At 36.7% G+C, this 12,575-nt stretch overlaps 1 protein-coding gene across 2 annotated transcripts in view; it reads left to right on the forward strand.

Annotated features, from left to right (window-relative positions):
* Positions 1-12,575, forward strand: part of RPGR (retinitis pigmentosa GTPase regulator) — a 62,341-nt gene that overhangs the window by 5,447 nt on the left and 44,319 nt on the right. For both annotated transcript variants that reach the window (XM_068962202.1, XM_068962201.1), the window contains exons 5-8: positions 1,519-1,677; positions 3,010-3,159; positions 6,683-6,841; positions 11,894-12,049. In XM_068962202.1, the coding sequence (XP_068818303.1) occupies positions 1,519-1,677; positions 3,010-3,159; positions 6,683-6,841; positions 11,894-12,049 (624 nt within the window). The remainder of the gene's footprint in view (positions 1-1,518; positions 1,678-3,009; positions 3,160-6,682; positions 6,842-11,893; positions 12,050-12,575) is intronic.

A 12,575-nucleotide genomic window follows, 5' to 3' on the forward strand; every position in this document is an offset into this window, starting at 1 on the left:
AACAGTTTTGAAAAGATCAGAATGGAGGTCCTGATTTTAAGACCTACTGTAAAGCTACAGTGGGGCTTCCCAGGTGGCTCAGACGGTAAGGAATCTGCCTACAGTGTGGGAGACCTGGGTTCAGTCCCTGGATTGGGAAGATCTAGGGATTGGAGAAGGGCATGGCAACCTACTCCAGTATTCTTGCCTAGAGAATTCCATGCATAGTGGAGCCTGGTGGGCTACAGTCCATGGGGTCTCAGAGAGTCAGACATGACTGAGCAACTAACACACACACAATGCTACAATGATCAAGACAGTGTGCTATTAGTAAGTAGATAGACAAAGATTAATGGAGTAGAGTCCAGATATAAAGCCACATGTTTATGCCCAAGTAATTGACAAAGGTGCCAAGGCAACTCCGTGAGGAAAAGTAATCTTCTAACAAATCCTGCTGGAGCAATTAGATATCCAGGCCCTGACCATGCAGCAGTCTTTCCCACCTCCATCCCCTACACATAGCTTTTTCTGTCTTCAGGCTGCTCTCACTGCTTCAGCCCCCACCTCACCTCTCTGCCCTCACCCAATACTTTCCCTTTGCTAAAGTGTCTTTTCTCTTTCTCTCATTCAGATTTTTGAATTTTAAGATCCAGTGTATGTCTTCTTCCATAGAGCTTTTTGTGACTATTCAACTTTTTCCTTGTGTCATTCTCTAAAGTGCTTCAGCATTCCACCAACTCTGATATGCTCTATATGTTTTAAATTGTGTGGTTCAGTTTCATGTGGGGTCGCACAGAGTTGAACATGACTCAGGTGACTTAGCAGCAGCGTGTAGTGCTTGTAGTATCCCAAATTCTATTCTAAGAATTTCATAAATGTTAATTCATGTAGTCTTCATAACACCTCTATGAAGTAGACATTATTATTATCTTATTTTATAGATGAGGAAAATGAGACACTGAGACGTTAAGGATAGCTTGCCCAAAGTTACACAGCTGATAAGTGGCAAGCCAGAATTTGCACCCAGGACATCTGGTTCTGTGTCCTCTTGCCTAGACACAATGCTGAACTGCCTTGGAAGGCAGAAAATTAAATATAGAAAATTAAAATAATTTTGCAACATAGAGTTTCCACATTTCTGATTAGATTCTTCTTGTATTTGCCTCATTTTATGGTTACCTATTATATCTTAGCCTTAATGGTATGAAAGTTAAAATTAATGAACCACATCTCTTTTAAAAAGTTTTGATTTGAATTATAAACTAATTTGGAAATTACTTTCCTCTTTTTTGCTGTGAATTAATAGTTCGGCATTTCAGTTGCTACTTAAACCATAGAATAATTTATAAAATCTCACATAAATGTAGAGCCTTGCTTATTTTGCTATATTTTTGACACCAAAAGGAAGCTGTTCAAATTGTAGGATGATGCCAGCTTTCAACTTTCTTCACTAGTAATAGTGATACTATCTAGTATACACTGGACTGTCTCCTAAAGATGACAATTGTGGTATACTAATGTTTTCTTTTCCATGTGCAGGAGGAGGCAAAGTATATGCCACTGGAGGAAATAATGAAGGACAGCTCGGACTTGGTGATACTGACGAAAGAAGTGCCTTCCATCTCATTAGTTTCTTTACATCCCAGCATAAGATTAAACAACTATCTGCTGGGTCTAACACTTCAGCTGCACTGACTGGTAAGACTCTTTTTCCATTTCAAACTGGGACATAGCCCTTTTTTTCAGACCAGGATATACAGAATCAGTAAACTGAAGACAGCAGTCCTGTTTCATTTTCTTTCATTTACCATGTGTTTTCAGAAGACATTTAAAATAGAACTGAAAATCATGACAAATATTACATACATTTCGAAGGTAATTGTTAAGTAACTTCTAAGCTGTACTACCCATCTGTTTCTTTAGATATTCTTAAATAGTACCTTCATTGCATGTTCTGAAAGTTGTATTTCAGCTTTAGTGAAGTTGCAGTCAGAAACATCCCAGAAATCTGTGGGATATATGTTACTGAAATACAGTTTGTAATGGTCATTGCATCACTCTGCTCTGCCTATCAAAAGCCCATATGAGAACTTTCTTTAAAATTTGGAGCTGAGATTAACATGTCTCACTGAAGAAGCTGCCGGTGTATTTCTTTGTTCCAGTCTAGGGAGGTGTGTGAGGTGTGCTGTTGCTGTGGCCAGTAGGAGAGCCAGAGTCGGATCTGCAGTTCCATCCCTTCAGTTCTCTCACCCACACAGTTAGCATTTAGACCTCCTCCTTTTGGTTCTTATTTTCATATTTCCTTTTATTTGCTTTATCATGAAACACTTCAGATTTTAAAACTTTTAATTAAAAGATACAAGTAAATAAGTCTTGATCATTCTTTTCTAGAATATTTCCCTTAGGTTTTTTTTCCCCCTAACAACACAACCTTTATCAGAAAGCACAGGAGTTAGCCTAGTTTTGAGATGTTAGGTATGCTAATGTATCTCCTAGTCTCTGAAGTTAGATTATGTATTTTCAACTGTAAAAAAAAAAAAGTTAGCAAAATAAATTTATTTAATTTTTTTCTTCCTCTAAAGCGTCATTCCCACAGTGTTCTCAGAGCAAAGTAGTCCCAGGCCTTCTGACCTGGGCCTTGTCTGGGAGATGTGTAGTGTGACTCATGCCGACATTCAGTTCAGTTACAAGTAGACTGCTTGAAAGGAGGGAACCATCTTCTGTTTAGAGACTTTAGAATAAGGAAAGGTTATTATAGGAAAGGACATTCTGTCTTTGCTATTGAGGTAGAAATATGGGCGTGACTAAAGTAATGTACTTTAGGTTATTCTCTATCCTTTATCATTATAGAAACATTTCATAATAGAAATAGTACTATTAAGTAGTTCCCTGGTATAAATGTCTTAGTACTTTTCTTTCAAGATACATCGTTTTTCTAAATTAAAAAATAAATGTTCTGTTGGGAATATAATAACTTGCTATCCCTGCTACCTCCTAAAATGTTTTTTCCTCTTCATGTTTTATCTATAGAGGATGGTGAGCTTTTCATGTGGGGTGACAATTCCGAAGGGCAAATTGGTTTACAAAATATAACTAATATATGTGTCCCACATCAAGTGACCGTTGGAAAACCTATCTCCTGGATCTCTTGCGGATATTACCATTCAGCTTTTGTAACAAGTAAGACAGACAGTTGAATTTCTTATGTTATCTCTCATGTCTAAGTTATTACTAAATTAATAATAAAATGACATAATATCCTATATTTCTATAGCACTATCGCCATGGTACTCCATGTAATGACATTATTTTGGTCTGTTTTAGGTCACAGTGTTTCTTCATTTTAATAATGAATGTTTATAATTTCAACCTATCTGACATTTTCAAACTATCTGACTGATTTTAATGAATTAGCTCTATTAGGAAAACAAATTTTATATATAAAAAACCCTTCTAAATGTTGGTCCTCAAATTTCTTTGGCATTAAAAACAAGACCTATGAGCCTCTTTTCTCTGGATTTGCTTGGTTCTGTACTTTGACCAGTTCTGATCTTGTCCTGATAGTTTGCTTTTATCATTTTAGCACATAAGTCATAGGTTTTCATTGTAGGAATAGGGTTGATGATTTGATGGCAAAGGAGGAGAGTTCAGTATGGGATATGCTTTCCTTCAGTTGGACTTTTCTCAGGAAAAGTCCCCCAATTTCTCCTTTTCCTGGCCTCACTGGCAACCTTCTCTACCTTAATTAAAATATTTTAAATGCTGGAATCTATTATAGCCTACATCTACTCTAGTAGTAACAGCAAAAGTGTGATCTTGGTTTTCCATCCTATTGATGGTTTTTCTAACAATAAAAACACCTAGCAGAAAACAGTTTTATGGACCCTCTTAGATATCTCTCTAAGTATTTGTTACACATTTACTTCTTATTCCGTGCATCTCAGATTCAGGTTTAGAAAATGCTTATTGTCCCATCTTAGTGCCCCCCAGGTTTACCAATGACTCGGTAGTAGTCCCACTTCATGGGAAATAGATGGGGAAACAGTGGAAACTGTCAGACTTTATTTTTGGGGGCTCCAAAATCACTGCAGATGGTGATTGCAGCCATGAAATTAAAAGATGCTTACTCCTTGGAAGGAAAGTTATGACCAACCTAGACAGCATATTAAAAAGCAGAGACATTACTTTGCCAACAAAGGTCTGTCTAGTCAAGGCTATGGTTTTTCCAGTGGTCATGTATGGATGTGAGAGTTGGACTGTGAAGAAAGCTGAGCGCTGAAGAATTGATGCTTTTGAACTGTGGTGTTGGAGAAGACTCTTGCGGGTCCCTTGGACTGCAAGGAGATCCAACCAGTCCATCCTAAAAGAGATCAGTCCTGGGTGTTCATTGGAAGGACTGATGCTAAAGCTGAAACTCCATTACTTTGGCCACCTCATGCGAAGAGTTGACTCATTGGAAAAGACTCTGATGCTGGGAGGGATTGGGGGCAGGAGGAGGAGGGGACGACAGAGGATGAGATGGCTGGATGGCATCACCGACTCGATGGACATGAGTTTGAGTAAACTCTGGGAGTTGGTGATAGATAGGGACGCCTGGCATGCTGCGATTCATGGGGTCGCAAAGAGTTGGACACGACTGAGTGACTGAACTGAACTGAACTGGTAGTAGTTTGGTCCTAAGAAATGGCAAACTCTGACTTGTCTAGTTTTGTTCACTACTGTGTCAGTTTGTGTCTTGAAGAAACTGACAATAAATAAATCTTGTTGAATGAGGAGGTAAGTGAATGAATGATAAATTGTTTTCCTTGGGCCAATACCACATACCAACTTACTTCCAACTTTAGGGCTCCTGGGATTGGTATAGTCTGTGCTTACTTTGTTTATGAAACAAAAAATAGAAAAACACATGGAAAAACAAATAAAGCATTGTCTTATATTTAGGCCTTAATAAAATTGCCAGTGTCAATTTTTATTTACTACTGGTTTAGCCAGTAGAGAAACAAGTGCAATTAATCGTTTTAACTGATAGGCATTACATTGAACTTTTTTGTTTTGTTTTCTGTTTTATGCCTTTAAAAAAATTAGCTATATTGATGTATAGTTCACATACCATGCAATTCATCCATCAAAGGTGTGGGGAGCAGCAGGAATTTACAGACAGTAGTAGAAAGAGACTTGTCTGGACTTAGAAATTCCTTTCATATGAGAAGCAAGAAGCATGGGGAAAGGGGGAGGCATGCTGACTTCCTGAGCACTTCTGTGCTGAGTACTTCAGAAAAAATTATGGTACAGAAAACTTCACTTTTGTGCAAATCAATCTAGAAAATTAGTTTGGCTGTGTTTGCAGTATTTGACCAAGTTTTAAGTGGCACCTACCATGTGTGTTAGATGTCACACAACTTCCCTAAGTTCTGATTTGCTAGAAGGGATCTGTCTTCGACAGCTCGTTATACTCATAGCTAAGATTTATTACAACAAAGGAAAGATCTGTATTCTTCAGAGAGGTCCCATATGCACTTCCCAGTCCTTCCTCTTCCAGGGCCAGACGAGGTGTGTTTTCTCTTTGGCATTGAACTACAGTGATGTGTGTGTGATGTCTCTGCCCAGGGAAGCCTTGTTCTGTTCTCAGGGTCTGAGGCTTTGCTGTGGGTGGCTGGTCATGTAGGCACATCATGCTAGCAACTCATCATGGCACCTGCAATCAGGCCCTTCAACAGTGAAACCAGGTGTACATCATCAGTGTTGATGTTTGTGCATAGCAACCCTTTCTTAGCTTCTGGCTAAGCTGGCATAATTCATTTCTCCAGGTGTGTGCAACAGAATCACCTATCACCAGCTTAAAGAACACTCCCAAAGGCCGCATTCCCAGGGGTTAGTCAGCAGTCAGTCGTGGTGTGGTTCTTTTGGAGACATGCGAGTAATACAACAAGACGTGCTGTGTTATCTCTTCTACATGAGTGATGTAGAAGCTTATGATTAGATTATGTATTTACTACAGTTTTAAAATTCCTGCTCTATAGAACTCACTGCAGTTCATAGAAAATAGTTCCTGATTTCATGAAGCTCATAGTATAGTGTGCTAAGTGTGATTACAGAAGCAAATCAATAGTATTGGTATGGACAAGGCAGCAATTAAATGACATGAGTTCCTTAGCAGGAGCGTCTGTCTGGAAAAAGTGCCATCTAAGTAAAACCTGCGATCTTTAGGCTTACTCACCATATTTGCTTCACGCATAAATGAGTTTTCTACAGAAAGTTTCACAAAAAGCAATTATTTATGCAATAAGTATTATATTTAATGTACTAGACACACTGCTAGGTTCTTGCGAATACCATAGTGAGCAAGACAAATCCATGTCCTTTTGGGGGTTTAATGTCTAGTCATTGTGCTTTATTAAAAGTAGGTTTGAAGAAGTAAGATCATCTTGTCTATGTATTGTGAAACAGATAAAATAATTTTCTAGTTGTTACTGGTAGTGATAGTCATGAATTCTTCATGAAGATTTGGATTAGAATAATCAAGAAGAAGGGAAAATCTACCTTTATTCCTTACTATTGAGTAAAAGTATCTCAAGAAAGGTCAGATTTATTAAGTTTATATTTTCAAAATTTTTTATGAAACATAAGAACATGTACCAAAAAGACCAGTATTTTTTGTTCATGTCTCTGTCATCATTGAGCCCTCTTTTTTTTTCTTCAATAGCTGAGGGAGAACTGTACACCTTTGGAGAACCAGAGAGTGGGAAGTTAGGTCTTCCCCCAAAGCTCCTGGTCAATCACAAAGTGCCCCAGCTGGTGCCTGGAATTTCTGAGAAGGTGATCCAAGTTGCTTGTGGTGGAGGACACACAGTTGTTCTTACAGGTAGGGGTGCGTCTCCATTCCCTGCTTTCCGTGGTACCTAACGAAGACATTTTTTAACATTCACTTTATTTTATTCACTTAACATCTGATCCACCATCTTAACAGAATTTTAAGTGTATAATACAGTAATGTTATCTATAGGCACAATCTGATATGACAAGTCTGTAGAACTTTCACCTTTGCATAGCTGAAATCCATTAATTAGCAGCTCCCCTCTCCACCACCCTAGTCCCTGGCAACCACCATTCAAGTCTCTGCTTCAGTGAGTTTGTATGTTTCAGGTACTTCATGTAAGTTGACTTTGCATCCTTTTCCATTAAGAGCTCTACTTGTTGTTCCTATAGTTAGTAAACATTTCTGGCCTGTGGAAGATATTAAGTAGAAAAAAAAAAATCTTGTTGAATCGTTTTTGCTTACATAATTGACATTTTCATGCCCTTAACACCTTTAATGGCAGCAAATAACTTTTTTAGCTCATTTTCAAGAACACTTTGTTTTCCTCATGTATATGTATTCCATATTTATTTAAAATTGACATTAATTTTTCTGAAATACTTTATTTTGAAGAAGCTCCTTGTTAATAGTCTTTTCTACTTGTCATTGGTAATTCTTTTCTTTGATATTCACAATATCTAACTTGGTGATTTCTTTGTGATTTTTATGTCTGTTATAGTAATTCATTAAATGGAGTTAAGATTGTAAATTACAGATAAGAATACAGAGTTAGAACCTTAATAATAATGTCCCTTTTGGCTTCTGAATTTTGTTTTTGGTATGACATATGACTTCCTAGGATGCTAGTCAGTATAACTAAAATATACTGCCTATTAACATGCTTACATTGATGCTCCCAGATTTGTTCAGCATTAGATTTATTTTAGATGAGTATAGAGGTAATGCAGTTAGGTAGTGAATAATTATGATACTTTTTAGTAAAAAGAAACAGTTTTTGAAGTCACCACTTAATCTTCAGTAGCCCAAAGCTAGAAGTGTTCTAGACAAATTTTTAAATAACATCCAATTCTTAGATGATAATGCTTAAATGTTGCAAGGTGATTAAGCTGTATATTATCTTTAGATTTTCCTCTTACATCACTTTTCCTTGACTTCCTATTCTAGTCCTAGTCATGCTTATAAAGCTATGGTTTCCCAGAATTGCAATTTCCAGATGGAATATTTTCAAAGTGAGAAATGTTTTTTTCCAGGTCCTCCACTCTAAATTTGGAAATAATTCTGAAGTTTAAGTTTTTTTTTAAACTTCTGCTGATAAAGTGAATTTTTATATAATTTCTGAAAGATTTATTTTAGGAATTAAACTTTAATCTTTATAAATAATCTGAAAATTTATTCTGTAGGCAGAAATGCAATTTATTATGTCATGTGTTTTCTCTGGTTTATACAAAGATTATAGAAAGAATTAATTTATTAAGTGATTGAAGGTTATTCTGAAGGACGTAATGTTGACTATATAATAACGTGTCATTAAACCATATATTATAAAATATTTTCAAGATAATATTTTAATTATACTTAAAATTTAAAAAGTGCACTTAAGTATACATAAGTATGATATTTTCTTATAGTATAATAGACATTTAGCTTTCTGTGAACTTTGTTTTGAAGTTAAAAACCATATTGCCAGAACCTGATTGTTTTCTCCAGATTTTTGGAGACTTTCGAATCTCACAGACCATTAAAATTTTTATATTTTAAGTTTTTTATTTTGTAAGAGAATATGAAGACCTAGAGAAGATTGCCAGCTTCCAGTTTGCATTTGGCTAAATATGGACATTGCAAGAAAAATGAATCTGTTTTCACCATTATATCATAAAATAAGGGTCATTTTCAAAACAAAAATTTAAAAGCTCTTAATTTTATAATAAAAGACATCCCCTTAAATTGTAAAAATTTATCTGTATGGAAAATTGACTACTTTGCCTATTTTTTAAAATTTATCCATGGACCTTTGAAGGCTTTATTATGAGCCAGTCCTCGTGAGAAACCTGTGTTCTGAAGCAGTATGGATAGAAATATTAAATATTTAGTCCTAATTGATAAAGAAATGGACCTAAAGAGTGTATGATCATCAGTTTGAGTAATAACTAAGTTAAACACCTAAGAGTTATCAGATACTTTGCAAGACCATAAAGCCAAGAATAGGTAATCATCTGTTCTGAATGGTTCTCTTAACTAAAGGGAGGGGCTTGGATTAGATGATTCTTTGGGGGCCCTCCCCAGCTTTGTTTTTTCTTGTGTCTGTAATTCTAATCTTAAAGTCTATTTAGATCAGACTTTATTGATCTTAAAGTCAATAAAATACTTTAAAGATAATTTTAATTAGTTCATTGTTGATAAATTTATTTAAAACTTGATATTTTGATATAACTACGATAGATTACACAATACAGCTACTGGCTGTAACAGTAGTCAGGGAAACAATGGATTGCTGTTGAGAAAGTATCAGACTGGAACTGAGACAAACTAAGTGAGACCAAGTGATTCATGTCATTTTGTATGTCATCCACAGCAGTTATCAGAAGACAAGAAAGGCTTGGTTATTAGATTGGGTCCACAATGAAGTCTGGGCCCCAGAGAAAATAAGAACTTAACTTCTCCAGATTATATTTAGACAAACTTAAGATCTCTACAGGGCTACACAAGTATCTAGTTGTGAAATGAAATGTATTCTGTGAAATTAGAGTAATATTTATCTGAAGTCAACTAATCAAATCTGTTTTCCTAAGACAGTATTATTTATTAACATTGAATTACATTGTTAAAAATGTTACAAAGGTGGGATGACTAAAAATTATATTGATTTTTGTATATAATGTCCTTAGGTAAGAGTCTTCAGTCATTTAAAAATAATAGAAACTATTGTCATTGCTAATCATTCAAGCACACAAGGGAACAGAGAAAGGACAAAACTTTTGTAACTTGATTTAATGTGCCTAAACGGCCTAATTTCACAGGCTATTGTCAGACAGCCCAAGAAACTTGGAGTGATTGTTGGCTAGCTCAAGATAGACAGTTTTTTCACTTACCCAACATCCTCCTATTAAGCTGAATATTCAGAATTGGAGATATGCTGTGATGATTAGTTTTACGAGAGATAGTGTTTTTACACTAAAATAAAGGTCTGTTTGCCATTGCCTCAGTGTGGCTTCATATCCTTGACACACTATGTTGTCTTTAAGAAATAATATCTTTGTGTCTTATTCATGAAGCAAACATTAGAAAGAAAAATGTAAAAAACTATATGACAAATAGTTATGTGTTCATCAGTATCCTGTGTTGTCACAATAATTACTTTTTAGAAAAATGTTATTTTACAACTGACTGTCCCATTGTGTTTTTGAACCTTCCTGTATGTTTTCTCATTTAATCCTCGCAGCAGCTCTTTTAGAAGGGATTATAGCATTAGGGAATTTAAGTAGCTTGTCTGCTTGCCACAGCTAGTAGTAACGAAGGTTTGGGCTTCTACTCGAATCTGAAACTCTTGCTTCTATAACTGCAGCAGGGGAGGCAATGTGTTGCACTGCGGAGAAGCACACAAATGCAGCAGACACTGTGCTTCCTAAGGCAGGGGCCCGGAAGCATTGTGTGTCTAAAAGGACACTTAGATCACCGCTTGTTGATCCTGTTCTTGTGCTTTTCCATTTCTCAAGACTATATGAGCTAATACTTACTAAATTATTGGAGTTCGTTTGGAATCACTTCAAAACTACTACTATCGCATAGGATGGATAAACAGCAAGGTCATATTTTATATTCAGTTCAGTTCAGTTCAGTTTAGTCGCTCAGTCGTGTCCGACTCTTTGCGACCCCATGAATCGCAGCACGCCAGGCCTCTCTGTCCATCACCAACTCCCGGAGTTCACTCAGACTCACGTCCATCGAGTCACTGATGCCATCCAGCCATCTCATCCTCTGTCGTCCCCTTTTCCTCCTGCCCCCAATCCCTCCCAGCATCAGAGTCTTTTCCAATGAATCAACTCTTCGCATGAGGTGGCCAAAGTACTGGAGTTTCGGAAAAGAATATGAAAAGAATATATGTATATGTGTAACTGAGTCACTTTGCTGTATAGCAGTAATTAGCACAACATTGTAAATCAACTATACTTCAATAAATTTTTTTTAATTTAAATAATATAGAGGAAAGGCTTTTCCCCTTCTCTGATTATTCTTGCACTTCCTAATAATGAGCTTTGTGCTGTGCTTTGCTTAGTAGCTCAGTCGTGTCCAAGTCTTTGCAATCCCATGGACTGTAGCCCACCAGGCTCCTCTGTCCATGGGGATTCTTCAGGCAAGAATAGTGGAGTGGGTGGTCATGCCGTCCACTAGGGGATCTTCCCAACCCAGAGGTCGAACCCAGGTCTCCTGCATTGCAGGTGGATGCTTTACCATCTGAGGCACCAGGGAAGCCCAAGAACACGGGAGTGGGTAGCCTATCCCTTTTCCAGTGGATCTTCCCAACCCAGGAATCAAACCGGGGTCTCTTGCATTGCAGGTGGATTCTTTACCAGCTGAGCTACTAGGGAAGCCCTAAATGAGTTTTACCTGTGAATAAATGTAGCATATCTGCTGTAAGTTTTAATTCTCATGCAAATTCTCCTCTGAGATTGTTTCCTAAAATAGATTATTCCATTAAACTACTGTTAAAAGTAAGGATTTTTTCTGTGGGAAACACTATTCGTTTATTTAAGTCAGTGAAAGGAATTAGCTTAGATAATTGATGCTTTTTGACTGAATGGTAATTATAGAAACTTTTTCGGTTTCACTGGCTTTTGTGTATTTAGCAGTTCCTTCTATCATTATATGTAAGAGATAGAATTAGGCCCATGACGTAATTGTTACAACTGTGTACCTTGTCATTTTTCTCTTCCTTTATCGAATGTATAGGTAAGTATTGGGTATTCTTACATGAATGTTTCCTTGAGAGACCCTTAACGTACTTTATAGAAGAGGGAATATCACCATTTTTCCAGATATAATGATGACAGTATCTGTATCTCTGAAATCCTTTTCTTGTATTTGCCTCTCCCCTTTCAGAGAAAGCCGTGTACACCTTTGGGCTGGGACAGTTTGGTCAACTGGGTCTTGGCACTTTCACCTTTGAAACTTCGGAACCCAAAGTCATTGAGAGTGTTAAGGATAAGAAAATAAGTCATGTTTGCTGTGGAGAAAATCACACAGCTTTGATAACAGGTACAGGTCAAATTTCTGTTAATATACTTAATGGAACTGGGTATATTTTATTAAAAAATAAATAACTATATAGAATGAATGTATCTAACTTAAGCAAAGGAATTAATAAGTGAGAAAATGTAATTCCTTGTTTAATATGCCAACGTGTAAAGTTGTAAACTCCTTTCTCATATTTTAGTTCAATTTAAAATCAGTGTAAATGATCAAACATTTAGAGCCTCAAAATAAGTCAGTGCTCTCAGAGGTGAGACCATAGTATTATACTTTGGCAGAAAGCTGGAGTCTTTTTGAAACTATTGATTTGAAGGCTCTGAACTCTGCTCATGCCAAGGGGGAAAATCTCCTAAGAAGGAACTTATTTAAAAAAATTCTCCGTGTTCAATCTGACAGTACCATTCAGGCTGAGTAAATTCTTAGAATGCTTCTGCCACTAGGAGGTGTTTTCAGGAGTGACTTTCGTGCATTCTCCACAGTGCTAGCAGTGCTCGCTCTTCTGCTCTGTAGTTTCTCCTTTTGTCTGGGAAGA

This window comes from Capricornis sumatraensis, chromosome X (assembly GCF_032405125.1).
Source record: "Capricornis sumatraensis isolate serow.1 chromosome X, serow.2, whole genome shotgun sequence".
In the NCBI taxonomy this organism is placed as follows: Eukaryota; Metazoa; Chordata; class Mammalia; order Artiodactyla; family Bovidae; genus Capricornis; species Capricornis sumatraensis.